Source organism: Nelumbo nucifera, chromosome 8 (genome assembly GCF_055504915.1).
Source record: "Nelumbo nucifera cultivar China Antique chromosome 8, China Antique-T2T, whole genome shotgun sequence".
Classification (NCBI taxonomy): Eukaryota; Viridiplantae; Streptophyta; class Magnoliopsida; order Proteales; family Nelumbonaceae; genus Nelumbo; species Nelumbo nucifera.
In genome coordinates this window covers 5,322,169-5,339,803 of record NC_142656.1, presented here as the reverse complement: position 1 = coordinate 5,339,803, position 17,635 = coordinate 5,322,169, and the positions used below count along the sequence as shown (strand labels likewise).

Genomic DNA, 17,635 nt, shown 5'->3' with positions numbered 1-17,635 from the left:
AATTTTCCTTCCGAGACTTTTAACTATAATGGTGGGTATTAGCTCATTGAGTAGAGATGGGTTTCTTAAAATAAAAACAAAGTTCAGCTTTTTGTTTGGTTTGAAAAAACAGGCTTATGGCCTTTCTTTCTATTCGACTCAACTCATTTCCTCATTGAGAGAGAGTGCTTTTTGGCCTAAATGGACCGGCTTCTAATAAAAGCCTTTTTTGAAACAGAAAAGTGCCTAAATCCCTTCTTAAGCTTTTTCACCAAACATTTTTTTGATTGATTTTTGGCTCCCCTAAGGTAAAAAGCACAAATAAGAGCATTGAATAAGCACTCCCAAACGTTGGCCTAACTCAAAGAACTAAAGTGATGAAGTACCCAGTGGTCACCCACCAAACCAAACTCATCACCCTTTCGTCTTCTGAGTTAACCCCAATTCTTCCTCTGATTAGGTAAGGCCATGTGTTTAGCAACCTAACTAGGGGACTGTGCATTCAATTTCAAGAACTGCCAGTGCCAGCTATTCTTATACAATTAGTGGTGATCGGTGAGTTTGGTGATTTAAGTTTCATAGTTACGTCTCTCTCTATGGTTCACTTCCTTCTATTTTATAACATCTATTAACGAACAAAGTAACAAGAGAGTTATGGAAGGCCGTCGTTTGTAGGCAGAGTGTGGGACCCTGCACAAATAGTTCGTTTATGGACAGAAAAAACTGGTTTGTTTTGTTATGACTCGTGGTGGTTCAAATTCAATGAGCTGGCTAAGGAGTAGGGGCCGGGGCTGTGGCTCCCCCTGTTTGTTTGTTGGCATGGATGATGAAATTCAAATCAACAGACAAGCTAATGGGTTAGTCGGACCAGTGGAGTTGTCTTGGCTAGTGACTACTCCAACCGTGAATACATGTGCACCATTAATGAGTTCCCTGTGGTAGTATTAGCTGCTATTTAATACCATGGCGGAGGCCGGAGGGAGTACTCTTGGTTGTTCGGTGATCACTCCTACCCCTCCTCTCTGCGTAGTTCGTACATGTAAGTCCCAATATATAAATAGACATTCAGCAGCTTCAAGCAAGACATCTACAGACAAGTGTAAGGGATTAGCTTCCCTTCCTCTTCGGAATCTCTGAATAATTTTTTCCAGATCTTTCGATGGCTTCGTTGGGGATTGTAAAGCTCTTTCTCAATATATTTTTCTGTCTCAACCTTCTGGCTTCTTCTGCTCAAGGTTTCTGCTCCTTTCTTCTCTCTCTCTCTCTCTTTTGCTGCTTCATTTCCATGCTTGCCTGCCTGTCTGCCTTTATTTTACAAAACCTTCTCTTGTTCTTTTTATTGGTTTATGATTCTATTTTTGCTCCCTTTTGATGAGTTCAAGAGTAGTCATTCTTCTTTCCAGTCCAACTTAAACATCAAAGAGAGCAGAGAAAACCCAAAAAGTCAACTGATTGTCCTTTTCTTTCATTTTTTGCACTAAGAAGGGAGTAGGGGAAAGGGGTATGGCTTTTTGTTTCTTTTTTCCTTTTTTTTTCTCTTTTTTTTTTTCTATGTTTCAGTCTAAGTGGAATACAGGAATTGATTTCACCATTTTTTTGGAAGCTGCTTTTTCATTCTCAATTTTCTGCACTAAGATAGGTTGTCCCTCCCTCCCTCACATCCTTCCATGGCGTCCTGTTAAAATCTGAGAGTGAAAATTGAGTAAGAAATACCCACATTTGGAGAACTCCATGGACCATGATTTTGGGTTTGGTTTTGGTTCTCTCTCTCTCTCATTCACTCACTCACTCAAAGCATCAAAGCATCAAAGTATGCATGGATTATGTAATTGATAATATCGTTGATGAAATGCAGGAAAAGAGGATTACTCGAAATACAGATATCCATTTATCAAGGCGGCAAGCAGTTTCACATCATCAAGAACATGGACGGGAAACGACAGCCCATATGACTACATAATCGTAGGAGGTGGCACGGCTGGTTGCCCGCTGGCAGCCACCCTGTCTGAGAAGTTCAGGGTTCTGCTACTGGAGCGAGGGGATGCACCGTTTGCCAACCTAAACGTCTCCTACTTGCAGAACTTCCATATATCTCTAGCAGACACCTCACCCACCTCCGCCTCCCAAGCTTTCATCTCCACCGACGGAGTCATTAATGCAAGGGCTCGGGTGTTGGGTGGAGGCACTTGCATCAATGCTGGTTTCTATACAAGGGCAACCCCCGGGTACGTCTGTTTTCTTTCTTTATTTCTCTTCCCTTCTTTCTTCTTCCATTTTCTCTTCACTCTTTGGCCCTCTGAAGGTAAGGATTTCTTTTTTCTTTCATTCTTTGGCTTCGGCTTCTAGTGGCTTTTAGACTTTAGAAGGTTGACAAATGTAGCACATTGTTCTGCCATTTCTGTCCCTTCTTTACTTCTTTGTTGGGTAGAAGTTCAATATGGAACTGAAATTTGCAGTAAAATTGTGAATACGTACGTACTGAATTGGGCTGCATTATACAAAAAAAAAAAAAAAAAAAAAAAAATCTATCTAATCTCATCCAATCTAAATCATTTAAATATTCATACCCATATCTAGCCTTAATATGTTAAGGCTATGCTTGGGTTGATAAAAACCTTCTCTGTTTCTCTCTTCTTTTCTATCAAACCAAAAGTCAAATGGACAGGATCGTGGAATTCAATATCTCGAATCAATCTGAATTTAAAATTGTCCTTTTTGTTTTGTTTTATTTCTTATTTTTTATTAAAGGATTTAAGATTCAATTTGAATTGAAATTCTAACAAGGAAACTTGGATCTGGGTATATCCGATTTATTGTTATTATAGTTTGCAATTTTACAATGTGGTCCCCCGGTATTTTAATTACTTTATTTATTAAATGCTTTTTTTTCTTGAATATAATCTTACTCGTTTCCATAGACCAATCCAGGTCTACTTTTAACCTTGCGTGCAAGAGAGAAAAAAAATGGATTTGATTTTTTTCCATACTGCTCTGGACATGAGGTGAGGACAAATATTGACATCCATAAATTACATTACTGCTGTGACCAGGTAGCAGCACACTCCCCTGCTATATGTGCATCAGTTTGGTGGTTTAAAGACCATTAGACCAATGACCCAGTGGTTGAGCTGGTTATTCAGCATCACACTCAGAATTGGAGGTGTGACAATTCTTATAGCACGGCTTCTGATCAAACATTCACTACAAGAAAAATGACTTTTAGCGGCAGTCCTTAAAATTGCCGTTAAAAGAAGTATTGCTACAAGTTTCTAGCCGTAGTTTTTGTAGCTGCCGGTATAAATACAAAACTGCCGCTAAAAGTTTTTTTTTTTTTGTCGTGATTGTATGTTTATGCTTTAGGCCCGTTTGCTATTGGGTAAGTTATTTGTTTGGATAAATAAATTTATCCAAGTAAATATTTTAAGGAAAGATTTATCCGGGTATATGCATTTATCCATGTTCTTTTATTTTCCATATAAATAAAGGTAATGACCATTTTAGCCATAAAAATCCAATATTAAAAGGAACATTTTTGTGTCATTCAAGTATTATCAACTTATCCACATAGGAGATGAGTATTATTTAACAAAAAAATAAACTTTTCATGATCCCCACATAAATCTGAAAAAGGACATGAAATTCTTGGTCAATGGGAATCAAAATCCCATTCACCAATTTCTTCCCTCTCAAAATCCAGAAAAAGAACACCCTCGTTTATGCTTTTAGGAGATTCTTCTAAAGATAAAGCATGTGAAATTGCGGGTGTTTCGCTGGTCAGACCTTGCATGTGTATTACTACTGTATTATGTGATGTCAAAAATAAAATATTAGGTGTCAATGAGCAAAAAATGAAAAAATTTTAATCGCAACCTCATATTTAAATATGAACATGTCATCTACAAAATTTCTACATTTGTTGTTGGTGTATTTGCGTTTCATTGGAGGCCGTAGGGAGTGCTATGAGCCTATGACCACAGTTGCAGTCGATGTTCTCTCGATTATTTAGTTTCTTTATCTCAGAAGAGGCCCAACCATGTGTTCTAAAGAGAAGCTCTCTTGCTTGAAGGCTTTATTTAAGGCTTACATGTACAAATATAAAAATATGTTCAATTTCATCAATCTCTAACATTTTTCTGCTCCATATAATCAAGGTTTGAGTACATAGTTGGGGGTCCGGATGTAGTAGGCATGCATTAGGTAAGCACAATGATTGAGCACTTAATAGCAGTGTGACACATATATCAGTTAATGTGCCTTTCATCCAAACTTTTTTGTTCCATTAAATAGAGATTATTCATTATTTTATTATCTTTGTCAAAATAATTAAAAAATAAAAAATAATGAGTCTCAACTCCCAATACGTTTAGGTTTTTCTTTTTCATTGTTTTATTTTTAATTATTTTGACAAAAGTAATAAAATAATAGATAATTTCTATTTAACTGAACAAAAAAAGTAGATGAAAGGCACATTAACTGAGACATGTACACAACTATTATGTGCTCACTCATTGTACTTACCTAACATGCCTACTACATCCGCACCCATCATTGATCTCCCTGCTTTCCCATACTTTGATTAATATCAAAGGTGGGGTGTCTTCAGACTCCCAAGGAAGAGAAGAGAGGCATGAGAGTTAGGGATGAGAGGAACCAATTACCAAGGAGTAAGGAGAGCATTGCCTCTTCTGACCTGAATTGCAGAGTAGTGTGTGTGGACCAAGGAGCTCTGATATTCCTTTTTTTCCCAATGCCTTATCTTAAATTCGAAAGGGATGTAATAGTAGGACTGTTTATGTCCTATCTCCCAGCAATGCTCTTCTCACAACAAACCATCCATCAATTCCATCCCATCCCAACCCAGATCATAAAGTAACAAAGCATTTATTAATTAAATCAGGGCATGATGCATTCTTCCTAATCAAGGGAACCTCTCTCTATCTAACTCTTTAATGAAGGAAACCACCCAACGACGTCGTATTATTAGTTCTTTGGATTAATTGTTCTGCCTGTGCCAACATTTAATTGTTTCTTTTTCGCTGCCCGAGCGGGTCAGTGGACAGTTCCTATTCCCTAGCTAAATTACGGGGGCGGCATTAAATCACGTCTGAGTTACAAATCTACTCTTATCTTACCAACTGACCAACTGGAAACTTCTCTTTGGAGGCTTCCACAGTCAATTTGGTCCACAGACCATTTACCACATGGGTGATTCCTTGGCCATTCATCCTTCCTCACTAGCTAGTTAATTAATGCGTCTGATCCATCATCATCCAATTAAGCTTGAGAGAGATTAGAAAACTCAAAAAGCAGTTAATGTAGCTAGCTTGTGTTGATGTTCAACTTCATGGCTTCTGCAGATTCATTAAGAAAGCAGGTTGGGACAGTGAGATAGTAAAAGAGTCGTATCCGTGGATCGAGAAGCAAATTGTTCGCTGGCCACAAGTGGCACCATGGCAGGAGGCCTTGAGGAATGGTCTTCTTGAAGTTGGGGTCTCACCCTTTAACGGATTCACGTATGACCACATCTATGGAACTAAGATCGGAGGGACTACCTTCGATAAGTCCGGCCGTCGATACACTGCCGCCCACCTACTCGCTTCTGCAAATCCTGAGAATCTAAGAGTCCTGGTTCATGCAACAGTGGAAAAGATATTGTTTGATAAAACTGGTAAGTGCAGCACAGTAATCTATAATACTGGCTCTCGATCCATGAGTGGTTTACTGGTTACTAAGCACGTACACGTTTTATACAAAGGGAAATACCTAGAGGTCGAAACAGGAGAGGAATGAAGTAGTAGTTCTGATGTTTGTATTTGGCTTGACACAGGGAGGCAGCCCAGGGCTGTGGGAGTCGTGTTCAAAGACGAATACGGAAACCGACATCAAGCATTTGTGTCAAAGAGAATGGAGAGCGAGGTCATATTATCGTCGGGGGCTATTGGGAGCCCTCAGCTATTATTACTAAGTGGGATTGGTCCGGCAACCGACCTCAAAAGGATGAACATTCCGGTGGTGCTCCACAATGAATTCGTCGGGAAAGGAATGTCCGATAACCCCATGAACTCCATATTCGTCCCCACCAAGAAACCAGTCAAGCAGTCGCTAATCGAGACTGTCGGTATTACGAAGATGGGAGTGTTTATTGAGGGCAGTAGCGGGTTCGGTCAAAGCTCAGATAGCATTCAGTGCAACCATGGAATCATGTCTGCAGAGGTTAGTAGTAGAGTACTAGTTAGTACGTAGCAAAGAAAATGAGGTTGCCCACAGGCTAGAGCCTAGAGCTCGCATTTTATTGCTCCATCGCGGCTCTATCCAAATATCCAAAGTCATTCTCTAATCCCAGAAATATTGTTTTCTGGGATCTGGGGTGTAGCATAAATAGGTCAATGCATGGAATGGAATGAATTAGATCATCATCCTCTTGCATCATTTAGCGTTGATTGACAATTGTTGTGCAACCAGATTGGACAGCTCTCCACCGTTCCCCCAAAGCAGAGGACCCCAGAAGCCATCAAAGCCTACATTGAAAGCAAGCAGAGCTTACCGCATGAGGCCTTCATGGGTGGCTTTGTTCTAGAGAAGATAGTCGGACCGCTGTCGACGGGTGAGCTCAGCCTGATTAGCACCGACGTTGATGACAACCCTTCTGTTACCTTCAACTACTTCAGTCATCCTTACGATCTAAAGCGCTGCGTATACGGCATTCGCATGATCGAGAAGGTGGTGCAGACGAAGCACTTCGCCGACCTCATAAACTCCGACATGCCCGCTGTGGAGATGCTTCTCAACATGAGCATCAAAGCTAATGTGAACTTGATACCCAAGCAAACCAATGACACCAAGAGTCTAGAGCAGTTCTGTAAGGACACAGTGACCACTATCTGGCACTACCATGGTGGTTGCCATGTGGGCAAGGTGGTCGACGCCAAGTACAAGGTTCTCGGTGTTGATGGCCTCCGTGTTGTGGATGGTTCAATATTCAATACTTCTCCCGGAACAAATCCGCAAGCTACAGTCATGATGATGGGCAGGTAAGGTTATCGCACAGACACAGATATATATGCTGCTGATGCATGGAAGGATACTGACTGATTTTGTTTAATTCCTGGGTGAATATGCAGATATATGGGAGTTAAAATACTAAGAGAACCATTGGGAAGAGCAGCTGGTGTATAAATTGGAGCTGTTGCATGCAATAGAAGCTGCACCAAGGAAATTTAATTTGATTATACTAATTCTTGCCAAAGAAAATGCATCAAAAGAAGAATTTCATTGTATTACATGTGACAATTAATTCAAATGCTTTTCTTTCTCATACTCCATCTTTATCTGGCTTGTTTTCTTTCTTTCTTTGGAAAGGGATGATCACTTCTGGTTTCCACACGTAATGCTAATTGCATTGCATTCAATGAATCAATCTATCTAAAAGACGATCAATGGTCGCTTCAAACATTCAATCAGCGGTCCTTGACCTGAACCACCATGGAATCTTTTGACGTGACAAATTGGTTTCTGAACTGGTCGTGCACATTTTTCTTTCTATCCTTGGGGCAAATTTTGAAGCTTTCAGTGGCCAATAGTACTTGGGGAAGATATCAGTAAAGGTGGGATAGAGGGCTGATGAGAACTGGCCAATACAGAGGCTCCTTAATTTAATGGTTTGGTTCAGGCTTCAGATTGGCCATATCTATCCCTCCATGTTGCACAAGACTAGAAATAGGACTGGTCATACAAGAAAGCACCCTGTTTTGATCCAATTATATATAGGAAGAAGGTTTCTTAATCAGCTCAAGGAGCTTCCCTACACGATCGAGTGGCCATGTTCCTGCCACATGGATGAATGATGTGGCCAGTCTGAGTTATCCACTGGGTAGGGATAGGGGACCCTATGGATATGGACTAGCCACCTGTTCAATCCTCCTGTTCCACATTGTATTGGTGTTTTGCTTTGGTAACATTGATCATAAAACTCTCAATATTTTGATATAACATGCCTAAAGAAGGGGCTATTTTGCATTGATATGGATTGATGAGAAATTGAGAAGCCCAAACCAGATTGCTACATAAAAGATTCCTTGATTGCTTATCCTCTGTCACTGAATGCCTTACTAGAAAACTGTGTGTGTGTGTGTGAGAGAGAGAGATGGTTTGTAATCAGGTCATTGGGTAAAGAAATGTAAATGAAATGACCCAGGAAACTTTCTCAAAAGGAGACATCAAATTCCTTTCTTCATCCAAGATTGATGGGGTAACCCCACAAACCTTAATGCTTATTCTAGGCTTCTAGCTAAGCTTTCTTTTGTGAATAGCTTTTAAATTAGAAAATTAAAGGGTAGAAGTGGACGGCAGGATTTAAGGCATGGCCCATCCAGGGGAGTGGGGACCTCCTATCCGGATAGTCTGAAGTGGCCACAAGATTTTTCAATGTTAAAACAGAGTAGGTTGCGCAACCTAATCAGGTCGAAGTAGGGAGTTTCATGGCATGATCTACTTTTATTCCTCTCACTCTAAATCAGCCTACTCATTAATTTCACTGTCATCAGCCCATACTCCACTAGATCAAGGGTAGATAAGATGATATATCCTTACCATTACCAATAAATAAAAAAAGGTTATATGTTATATATTCTCATTGAAAGATATTTTATAGCATAAAAGAAGTAATTTTTCTCTATCTTTTTGACATCTCTACCTCAAATAAATGTGCAAGGTGCAATATCTTAATCCATAAAAGCACATCTGAAATTTCAATAGTTAATTCATAATCTACTAGAAATATCTAAACTAGCACTATCTGTGAGTCTGGTCGTTGGAATCAGTGGCTGTGTTATTTGTTTTGTTTTGTTGTAGTGTCCTTGTTTGTGTTTTGGTTGCTGGTTGAATGTGTCTCCGTTATTTTGTTTTAATGAATTGCATCTTCCTCACAAAAAAAAAAAAACAGAAAAAGAAAAAGAAAGAAATATAAATTATATGCTAAGTTTCTAATATAATAATGTTATATTAGGAAAATATTAAATAGGAAAAATACAAATTATGAAGAAATACACAACGTAGTCCCCTAAATGGTAGTCTACAGTTTACACCCTTGGTCACATTATGATAACAGGATCAATAATAACACCTTCATCTTATTTTTATATATTTTATGTCAAGCATGATAACTTTTTTCTTTTATAGTTCTAACCAATGAAAGTAAAAGAGCAAAAAATACATTCTTGTGTCAGGTTCGTAAGCAACATTAAACTTGGTCAGTTTAAGCTAAAAGTGGGGAAAAGGGAAATCAATCCACGTTCTATGGGCTGAAGTAAATTAACCAATCGTCTTATACTCAAATTTTCCTTGTAAAGAAGGATAGATGGTAGATACCACCAATTGAAAGTTTGAGATTACAGTTGTGTAAAAGATCTCTTGTATACTTCAAATCCTCGATACATAGAGAGGGATTGAACTGAACCAAGGAAACTTTGCTCAAAACTTCAAATCAAGACTATCTCAAAGTGGAGCATTTATTTGAGATACACTAAGAATCATGCCTCTTTCAAAGATACAAACTTCACAAATCATGGCTCTCATCTGAATCATCTTTTGACAAAGATTGCAGCAAACAAACTTGTTCACCATGACCAATGCATTTCCTTCAGGGATCTTAGCAGCAGCATGAGCCATTCTGGATAAATTTTGAGGTCATAGCCACACAAGGCATTGGAACTTGAATGCAGCTGCATTTCTTATCAAATCCCAAACTACTAGTCTTCCCCCTAGTTGTTCTCACATATGAAAACCACAATGTTGCCTTATTCCTGGATGGCGCTCCAACAAATTCATCGAGATACTGCCCACAATCTGGAAGCAACTCCGTGTTCACTTGCACTACCTCTAGTCATGCCTCTTAATCTCTGCCAAAACCGCATGCCCCTCCCTGTTCGCAGAGGGCCTGAACTAGAGTGCCTCCTAAAAGACCCCGATACCTGCATCCCATGTCTTGCTGATGTACTGAAGACATCCAAAGCAGATAGAGCCCCCCGGTCTTCAAGGCTGGATTCACATACAGGCATAGCATAGTAGGTACGTGTAGATTCTGGAATTTGACCCGAACCAGTACTAACCCTAGCATCCAAATCAATCGACAAGTTTTCCCGACTACAATTATCTGATCCCACTCTTTTCGTCTCACCGCACTCGTTACACACAAGCTTCAATGCCTGCACTACCTCTCCCATGAAAGGTCGGTGTGACACTTCTGGTTGTACACACATTGAAGCAATTGCTGCTACCTTGGCCACACTATCAAATGGGATATTGGATCCTAATGCAGGGTCAACAATTGCTTCTAAACCCTCCTTACTTGTAAGAAGCGGGCGTGCCCAAGCAACTAGATTCTCTTGACCTTGTGGCTGTGACATGTCCACAGGTTTTCTTCCTGTTAGGAGCTCAAGAAGTACCACACCATAACTGTAAACATCACTCTTCACAAGAAGATGTCCAGTCATTGCATATTCCGGAGCCACGTAACTGAAAAAAAAAAAAAAAGTCATGTGCAAACACAGTATTGATCTCTCACAAGTATCCTAGGGGAATTAAAAAGATTTGAAAATTCAAATCATGAAAAGAACAAGGTCATACCCAAATGTTCCCATAACGCGTGTTGAAACGTGTTTATTTCCCTCATCCAAAGCTGTTCTGGCCAAACCGAAATCAGACACCTTGGGAGTAAAATCATGTTCCAATAAGATATTGCTGGACTTGAAGTCTCGATGAATAACACGAGGGCTTGAGTCTTCATGCAAATATGCTAGACCACGAGCTGCACCAAGTGCAATCTTTATTCGGGCACCCCAATCAAGTGGAGAAGCCTCCTTGTCTGATCCTGAAAGAACAATTTTTTTTTTGGAAGGGCCATTTTCAAAAAAGGATCAGGGAACAAAATTTATAATTCAATGGAGAGAACCCAAAAACATGAGACCACTACATTCATATTACCATGTAGATGGGACTCCACACTGCCATTTGGAATGAGTTCATAGACCAAGCAGCGGGTATTGTCCTCTGTGCATATACCAATCAATTTGACCAAGTTCCGGTGATGCAACCGGCTAAGCATCTCTACTTCTGCCAAAAATTCTCGGCCACCCTGTTGATCATCTCTCTTAAGAACCTTTACAGCCACCTTTGTTCCATCATCAAGGGTACCACTATAGACACGTCCAAATCCACCTTCCCCCAGTATTCTTGAATCATCAAAGTTATCAGTAGCTCTTTCTATTTCACCTGCACTGAAAGTTCTAGCAGTTCCTGTATATGTTGCAAAGCTAGATCCAAAGGACAGTGATGCAGAACTGGCTCCACTTCCAAACATCATAGATCCAGCAGCCCCTGTAGAAATGAATATTCGATATGTACTATTTAACCAAAAAATAAAAAAAGGCAGTTATAATGATAAGAAATATTAGCAGTGCTTTACCTGATGGCTTTGCAAGGGAAGGTACAAAAGCTTCAATGGTAGATGCAGGTTGACCAGAATGTCTTCCACATTTCAATAGAAACACCCAAGCAGCTCCAACACAGAACACAATGGCTATAACAGATAACAGAACTATTATAGCAATCATGCCACCACCAAGTCCTCCTTTTTGTTTCCTCCTCACATCAACTCCCAGAGGCCGTATTGTCCTTCCATTATTGTCATGGCCAGGTAAAGATCCACCATCTATGGTGGTAATGCTTGAGGTTGTTGAAGGTGGGGAGGGAGGAAGCCCTGATATGGTGCAAATGTTATTAACAGATGCCAGACTACATGATAAACTACATAGAAAAGCATCCATTCACATGTACCTGGATATTTAACATACAACACTTCATAGTCACCAAAGTAGGAAGCCTTTATGGCAATCTGTTTGTGCCAGAATTTCTCATAGGTCATAAATGCTGTGGTGTTATCAAATTTTACTCCAAGTGGCACCAGATTGATAAGAACAATAGTCTTCTCTGGCTGTTGACTGGCTGCGTTTGCTCCCATGATATGAACTTGACTTTGTCTCATGAAAACTCCAGCTGCTATTTCTGCAGCCAGTTCAGAAACCAAAGGAAAGAAGGTGTATAGGGCCACACTAAGGCACAGTTCAACTTGCATTGGCAACACACAGGCACAGGGTGATCCTGGAGGGCTATTTGTATAAGGATCCACACATGCCAATGATGTACAATCTACAAGATAAGATATTTAGGTGTCACTAAGGTAAACTTGTGGAAAATGAATAGTATAATAGAAGACCAAATAGAACATAATGTTGAATTAAGTATAAGAGAATTTGCAGATTTATTTACCTAAATTAGGAGGTGGTGGGGGTAATGTTTGAACTGATGGAGATAATGGTGTCTTTGGCTTCCTTGGCAAAGAACTTGGAGGAGAAATTTTGGGAGGAAGAACACGCCCTTGCTTACAGAAAACAAGATTAGGGAACATCCATTAATTTTTACTGTACAGAAAACAAATGATGTAAGAGATGTAAGTTTCACCATACTTTGGCCGGATTGAACCGCTGGTGATGGTACAGGTGCAAAAGAACCTCTTTTCACTGTTGGAGGAACTGGATATTGGACAGGGGAGATAGAGGGACCTGCCAGGTTGGATCATAATAAGAGGTCAAAGTAAACAAACCAATTTACAGCTCAGATGCTTGGTCACATATGAATTGGGAAACCATCTGGTACCTTGTCCCAAGTGTGGCAGGCCTTTGTGTCTTCTACTTTTCTTTGGCAATGTTTCCGAAGCATTTGAAGGTGCAGGAGTGATGATCAGACCTTTAAGAGAAATCGAAAGAAAAGGAAGAATTCTTTATTATCCAAATACTTGGGGCATATATGTTACCTGTTGGTATTTATTTGGTGGAGATACTCTTAGAAAAATATCAAACCTTTGTGATAAGAAGCAGGAGGATGGGATGGAATTGATGTAGGAGCAAGGCCGTTGGCTCTTTGATTTGCATGTTTATGCTTGTAAAATGAAGGTGAAGGTGCAGGACTATGAAATTGTCTCCTCTCTGGGGCTTTGGAAGATGACTTGGAAGGTGCAAATGCTTTATTAGAGGGCCTCACAGTTTTGTCTGGTGCAGGGGCTTCAACAGGGAACAGACCTGTGACCAGTAATGATTTCCAATGGCATTGAACTTCAAATTTGGGGCCCATAAAAACTTGCACACAAAGAGCTTAACTTGATCTCTGAAGTACCTTTGGCTGGGGAATGGTTCACAGGTGATAAATGATCAAATGATTCCATTGGAGGTGCAGCAACTGGCACTCCATATCTCTTCCTGATTCTGGATGGAGGACCCGGTTTTGGAGAAACAGCAGGTTCTGTAACATTATTTTGCAACACATTGAACCTAACATCAATTACAAAGTACCTAGTTGTTGGACTAGCACAACCCCAAAAAGGTAGAGTACAAGGGCATGGCTGTACATTAATTAAACAAAAAAGAGAAACATGCACGCCTCCATATATTCTACAAATATTGATTAATTAATATGACAGCCCTATTATTTCAAGATAGATAATTACTTGAGAGTGCACCACACACCACAGTTTGTCCATGGAAAGGTACAAAATTTTAGTTAAAATTGTTCACCCAAAAAAAAAAATAGTTAAGATCAATATTCCACCAAAAGAATAAGGGGATACATTGGTGATATACCACTTCAAGGTATCAGAAAGAAAAATAGAGGTGTCTCTTTTTGATCAAACATTAGGAAGAAATAACAATAATGGAACTTCAACATGAAAGGATGTAGCAAAAGAGCTGTACAGACTCACTGCTCACCCAACAAAAAATTCAAGGTATTAGGGATTTCACTGTATATGAAACCCCTCTCCACACCCAACAAAAAATTCAAGGAATAAAAGCAAGAGCCTTGCTAACTTCTTTGAGATGATCAGCCAACCCCCAAATAGGGATGCAAATGGATTGGATTTGAGTGTGATTCATTTAAGTCGTATTTGGATCCATCTAGCCATAATTGGATTGAATTGAATATGAAAATATGATTCATTCATTAATCGGATCAAGTTTGGGTAATTGCTTGATCCAATCTGCTAGGATCTGATTATATTCATATATAAATGATCATTTTTAGTATTAAAATTCTTTAGAATTAAGCGGGGTTTGGGATTTAGAAAAACCTAGTTTTTCTATTTATAGTATACATTTCTTGTTTCTATTTAATTTTGTAAATTAGAGCTGAAACTCAGATGCTGACTGAATCCATAAATCTTCCAATTGAGTCAATACAAATATAGAGAGAAATCTAAAAAGACTTCAAAATTAATAGCATTATTTTGCTATCTTCTTGGGATATGGAATATCTCAATGATAAATTGATATAGCCGATACTTGGGAAAATTAAGGTTCTCGTTGATTTCAAACCCTGCTCACAGAAAAAAGCAGAAATATGAGGTATATTGTGTGTTGTCTGTGTACAAGGGTCATTACCTAATGTTGATCCTAGCTAAACAGGATCTTGGGTGGGGTGGACTGGGCTGGGTACATAAAGGGATTTAATCCTGCTTACAAACTTCAAACAATCAATGCCTCCAGATCAAAAAGCTACTTTGGAAAGAGCCATACCATATGGTGCTCTTCGATAATGAGCCCTTGGTAGGGCAGATGGTACAAACCCCTGGATGGGTTGGAGTGGGGATGCTGACTCTTGTGGTGGCAATAGACTTCCAATATCTGGGGATATGGATGGTACCAGCCCTTGCACAGCTCGGGGGACAGGTGCGGAAACATTGGGTGGAAATACCAATGAGATAGGCCCTGGATTTTTTAAGCTGTTAGCTTTATTAATTGATAGCAAGAATAACAAAAGCTTCCTAGTGTTACAGTTAACAAAGGTTACCATTGTGCAGATGCCCTGGACTTTGTGCTCCAGTTTCCAGAGACTTCCTATGGTAGCCAACACTAGGCTTTCTATCTTCAGTTGGAGAAACTGCAGAAAAAGCTCTTGGTGATATATTGTACCCTGCAAGAGAATATAAATCTGCCATTTCTTAGTCTATAACTCAAGCGGGGAAAGAGAGATATAATACTCTTTGGAACTTAACCTGTACCTTTGTGGACCCTTCCCAAACCAAGTTTTTATTTCATGATACAAGTTGAATGGTTTTCTACTCTAGCAAAGAAGCTTGGAAGAATTGTGCTTTTTATTTTCTGTTTCCCTGATCATTAAGTATCTTTTTTCATCATCGCACACCAGAGTTTTTCTTGCAAAGTATTAAAAAAATGGATAAGATGAAATATCACCATGTTTAACAAACCTACCAAAAATGAAGCATAGGACATCATAGTTTTATCTTTCAAGAGTTCCTATGGATGATTTCTGAGGTTGAAAAATCTGGGGTAGATTAGGACCTCTATTTTCTAAGTCTCCTTCCCTTGGTATTCTTTTATTGTGGCTATGGTTTGTACTTGGTTGTCATAATATTGTGTACCAGTTTACAACCTTCCATGTACTCATGTATATTACCTTTGTGGCTTAATTCACTAATAACATAAAAATGGTGATGATGATAAAGGGGAGAAGAAAGATATGACAATCTTCTGAAGAAAATCCAAACCAGTCCTCCTTGACCAAATAGTTGGCAGGAGCAGAATCAGGGACAAGAGGAGAAAATACCTGAGACAGTCAAATTTGAATATCCTCTGTACCATATACATAGGTAATTGGGTTAATGGACATAAAAATGCAAATATAGGTAAAGTAATAGATATGTGAATAAGTAACTTGTAAACTACATCATTGATACTTTCACAAAGAACATTAGTGTAAAATATCAATAACTTGTAGGAATAATCTCTCCAATTAACATAATCTTCTTTTTTTAATTTTTCTTATTGTACCAAGGCTTGGTTTTTATATTTCATAAAAATATTGTTTTATAGTACTTTTGCTGTATAGCCATGTGAAAACTCTAACATCTCCATGAGAGCAAAAGATAGTACTTTAGAATCCCCTAGCATTGTTCAAATTAAGAAACTAAGATTGTTTCAATAATTTCTGGGGATGATATTCTGAGCCAAGGCAGCCTGAGAGCGACCACTTTGTGCAAAAGTGCCAAAGATTACGACTATATCCAGTTTACCCCTCCCAAGACCCCAGATAGCTGGAACCAACATTGGGTAATGGCTTTTCTAATATATATATTCTGGGCCAGGCATCGAATTTACATTTGCAGATTGTCCACCAACTACCAACTTTATTATTTGATCAGTCAACCTTTCATAATAAGGTAAAGAAGTTCATCATTAATTACATAATGAATATTGATATATCCTCTCTTTTTCCTTAAAAGTTTTGGGATAGATTGAGGGAGAGGGTGTGGGGATGGACTAGATGTGGCTAATGACATAAAACCTCCATGTAAAAGGACAAAAAACACAACTAGAAATGACATTATCTGAGATTGATACTATATGATCTGACTTGTAATGCTTAATAATTAGTCACCGGGACAAAACTCCAGATTGTACCGATAACTATGAAGCACAACAGTTCTTTAAACAGTAAGCATATCACTCTTTACTGAGGATGAACTTTAGTTAGAAACTATAAACTACAATTCGCAATGTCCACTCCAATCTCTAATCAACCACCCTATGAAATAACATCCAATTCATATCGAACCAAAGCCACAACGAAAAATTCCAGAATGTTTCCGTCCTTGGTGCATCAGTCTCCTTACATTACATGGATCAAGCAAAACCCGACTCGACTTAGACTCTATTCACACAGGTGCAATTTGTTATGAACAGGAAGAATCACAAAAATAATTGTTGACAAGAACCCAGATCTTTACATTTTTCTCCTAACATAAAAATCAACCAAATACAGCACGAATTTGATCAAATTATTGGATAGGCCAACTCAAACTCAAACATATGCTAAATAAACACAATGAGAACAATATTCATTACCTGCAGATCCATGAACTACCAAAGCGCCGACAATGATGATGAGTCTCACTCTCACTTGCAGCATAATCATTTGCATACCCATCCCCAGGAGAAAATCGGAGATCGAATCTTGTAACCTCCCACCCGCTCGTCCAAAGGATAGGAAAAAAACAATAAAAATATCGACAAATTGGAATAATATAGTAGAGTTTACAGATGGGTAATCTTCAAGTAAGAACAAGACGGAAGCTTGATTAGAGAAGACCGACAAATAGCATGAGGAAAGCAATCAGAAGGCAGCTTAATGAAGACCCAAAGACGGGTAGAGGAAAGCCCAGCTCTCTGTTTCTTTTGCAAATGAGCTGTGGCCGGAATTTGCAGAGCTTGAAGGTTGCCATGCAAAGAGAATCGTTTCTACTGTCATGACTTATTTAAGACAACTGAAAACGAATAAAAAAAAAAAGAAAAAGAAAGATCTGTTCAGCAGACAACGGGCTCATTTAACGGAGAGAGGGAGAGCACTCTCTGAGCGTTTTGGTGAGAGTACGGACACAGAGAGTCAGAGAGGAGAGAGGGGGGGGGGGGAAGAGAGAAAGCGAGATTCTCGTTCAGGCTTCAGCTGTAGTCTAGTGTGTAGTCCCTACTCCTAGTAGGAAGCTAAGAAGATTAACTGATAATTAAGCTTTAATTGGTCGGAGCGTGTTGTA

General features: G+C 39.1%; 2 protein-coding genes across 4 annotated transcripts; one reads left to right on the top strand and one right to left on the bottom strand.

Annotated features, from left to right (window-relative positions):
- The first annotated feature begins 957 nt into the window (after window positions 1-957).
- LOC104600715 (protein HOTHEAD-like) lies at window positions 958-7,294 on the top strand. The gene is made up of 6 exons (XM_010263816.3): window positions 958-1,214; window positions 1,835-2,204; window positions 5,337-5,647; window positions 5,807-6,192; window positions 6,442-7,010; window positions 7,101-7,294. The coding sequence occupies exons 1-6, from the start codon at window positions 1,139-1,141 to the stop codon at window positions 7,153-7,155; spliced, it is 1,767 nt and encodes a 588-aa protein (XP_010262118.1). The 5' UTR covers window positions 958-1,138; the 3' UTR covers window positions 7,156-7,294.
- Window positions 7,295-9,279: 1,985 nt separating this feature from the next.
- Window positions 9,280-17,635, bottom strand: LOC104600713 (Protein kinase superfamily protein). 3 transcript variants are annotated; one of them, XM_010263813.3, is made up of 13 exons: window positions 16,950-17,635; window positions 14,875-14,997; window positions 14,601-14,792; window positions 13,207-13,332; window positions 12,894-13,112; window positions 12,691-12,780; window positions 12,501-12,596; window positions 12,304-12,411; window positions 11,812-12,183; window positions 11,441-11,734; window positions 10,960-11,352; window positions 10,603-10,846; window positions 9,280-10,491 (listed from the first exon to the last, which is right to left on the bottom strand). In XM_010263813.3, exons 1-13 carry the CDS (start codon window positions 17,029-17,031, stop codon window positions 9,801-9,803), a joined length of 3,030 nt encoding a protein of 1,009 aa, XP_010262115.1. In that variant the 5' UTR covers window positions 17,032-17,635; the 3' UTR covers window positions 9,280-9,800. The 3 variants fall into 3 exon arrangements, with proteins under 3 accessions (XP_010262115.1, XP_010262117.1, XP_088749038.1); XM_010263815.3 differs by lacking the exons at window positions 14,601-14,792; window positions 14,875-14,997 and having other exon boundaries at window positions 16,950-17,549; XM_088892912.1 differs by lacking the exons at window positions 14,601-14,792; window positions 14,875-14,997 and having other exon boundaries at window positions 13,207-13,361; window positions 16,950-17,167.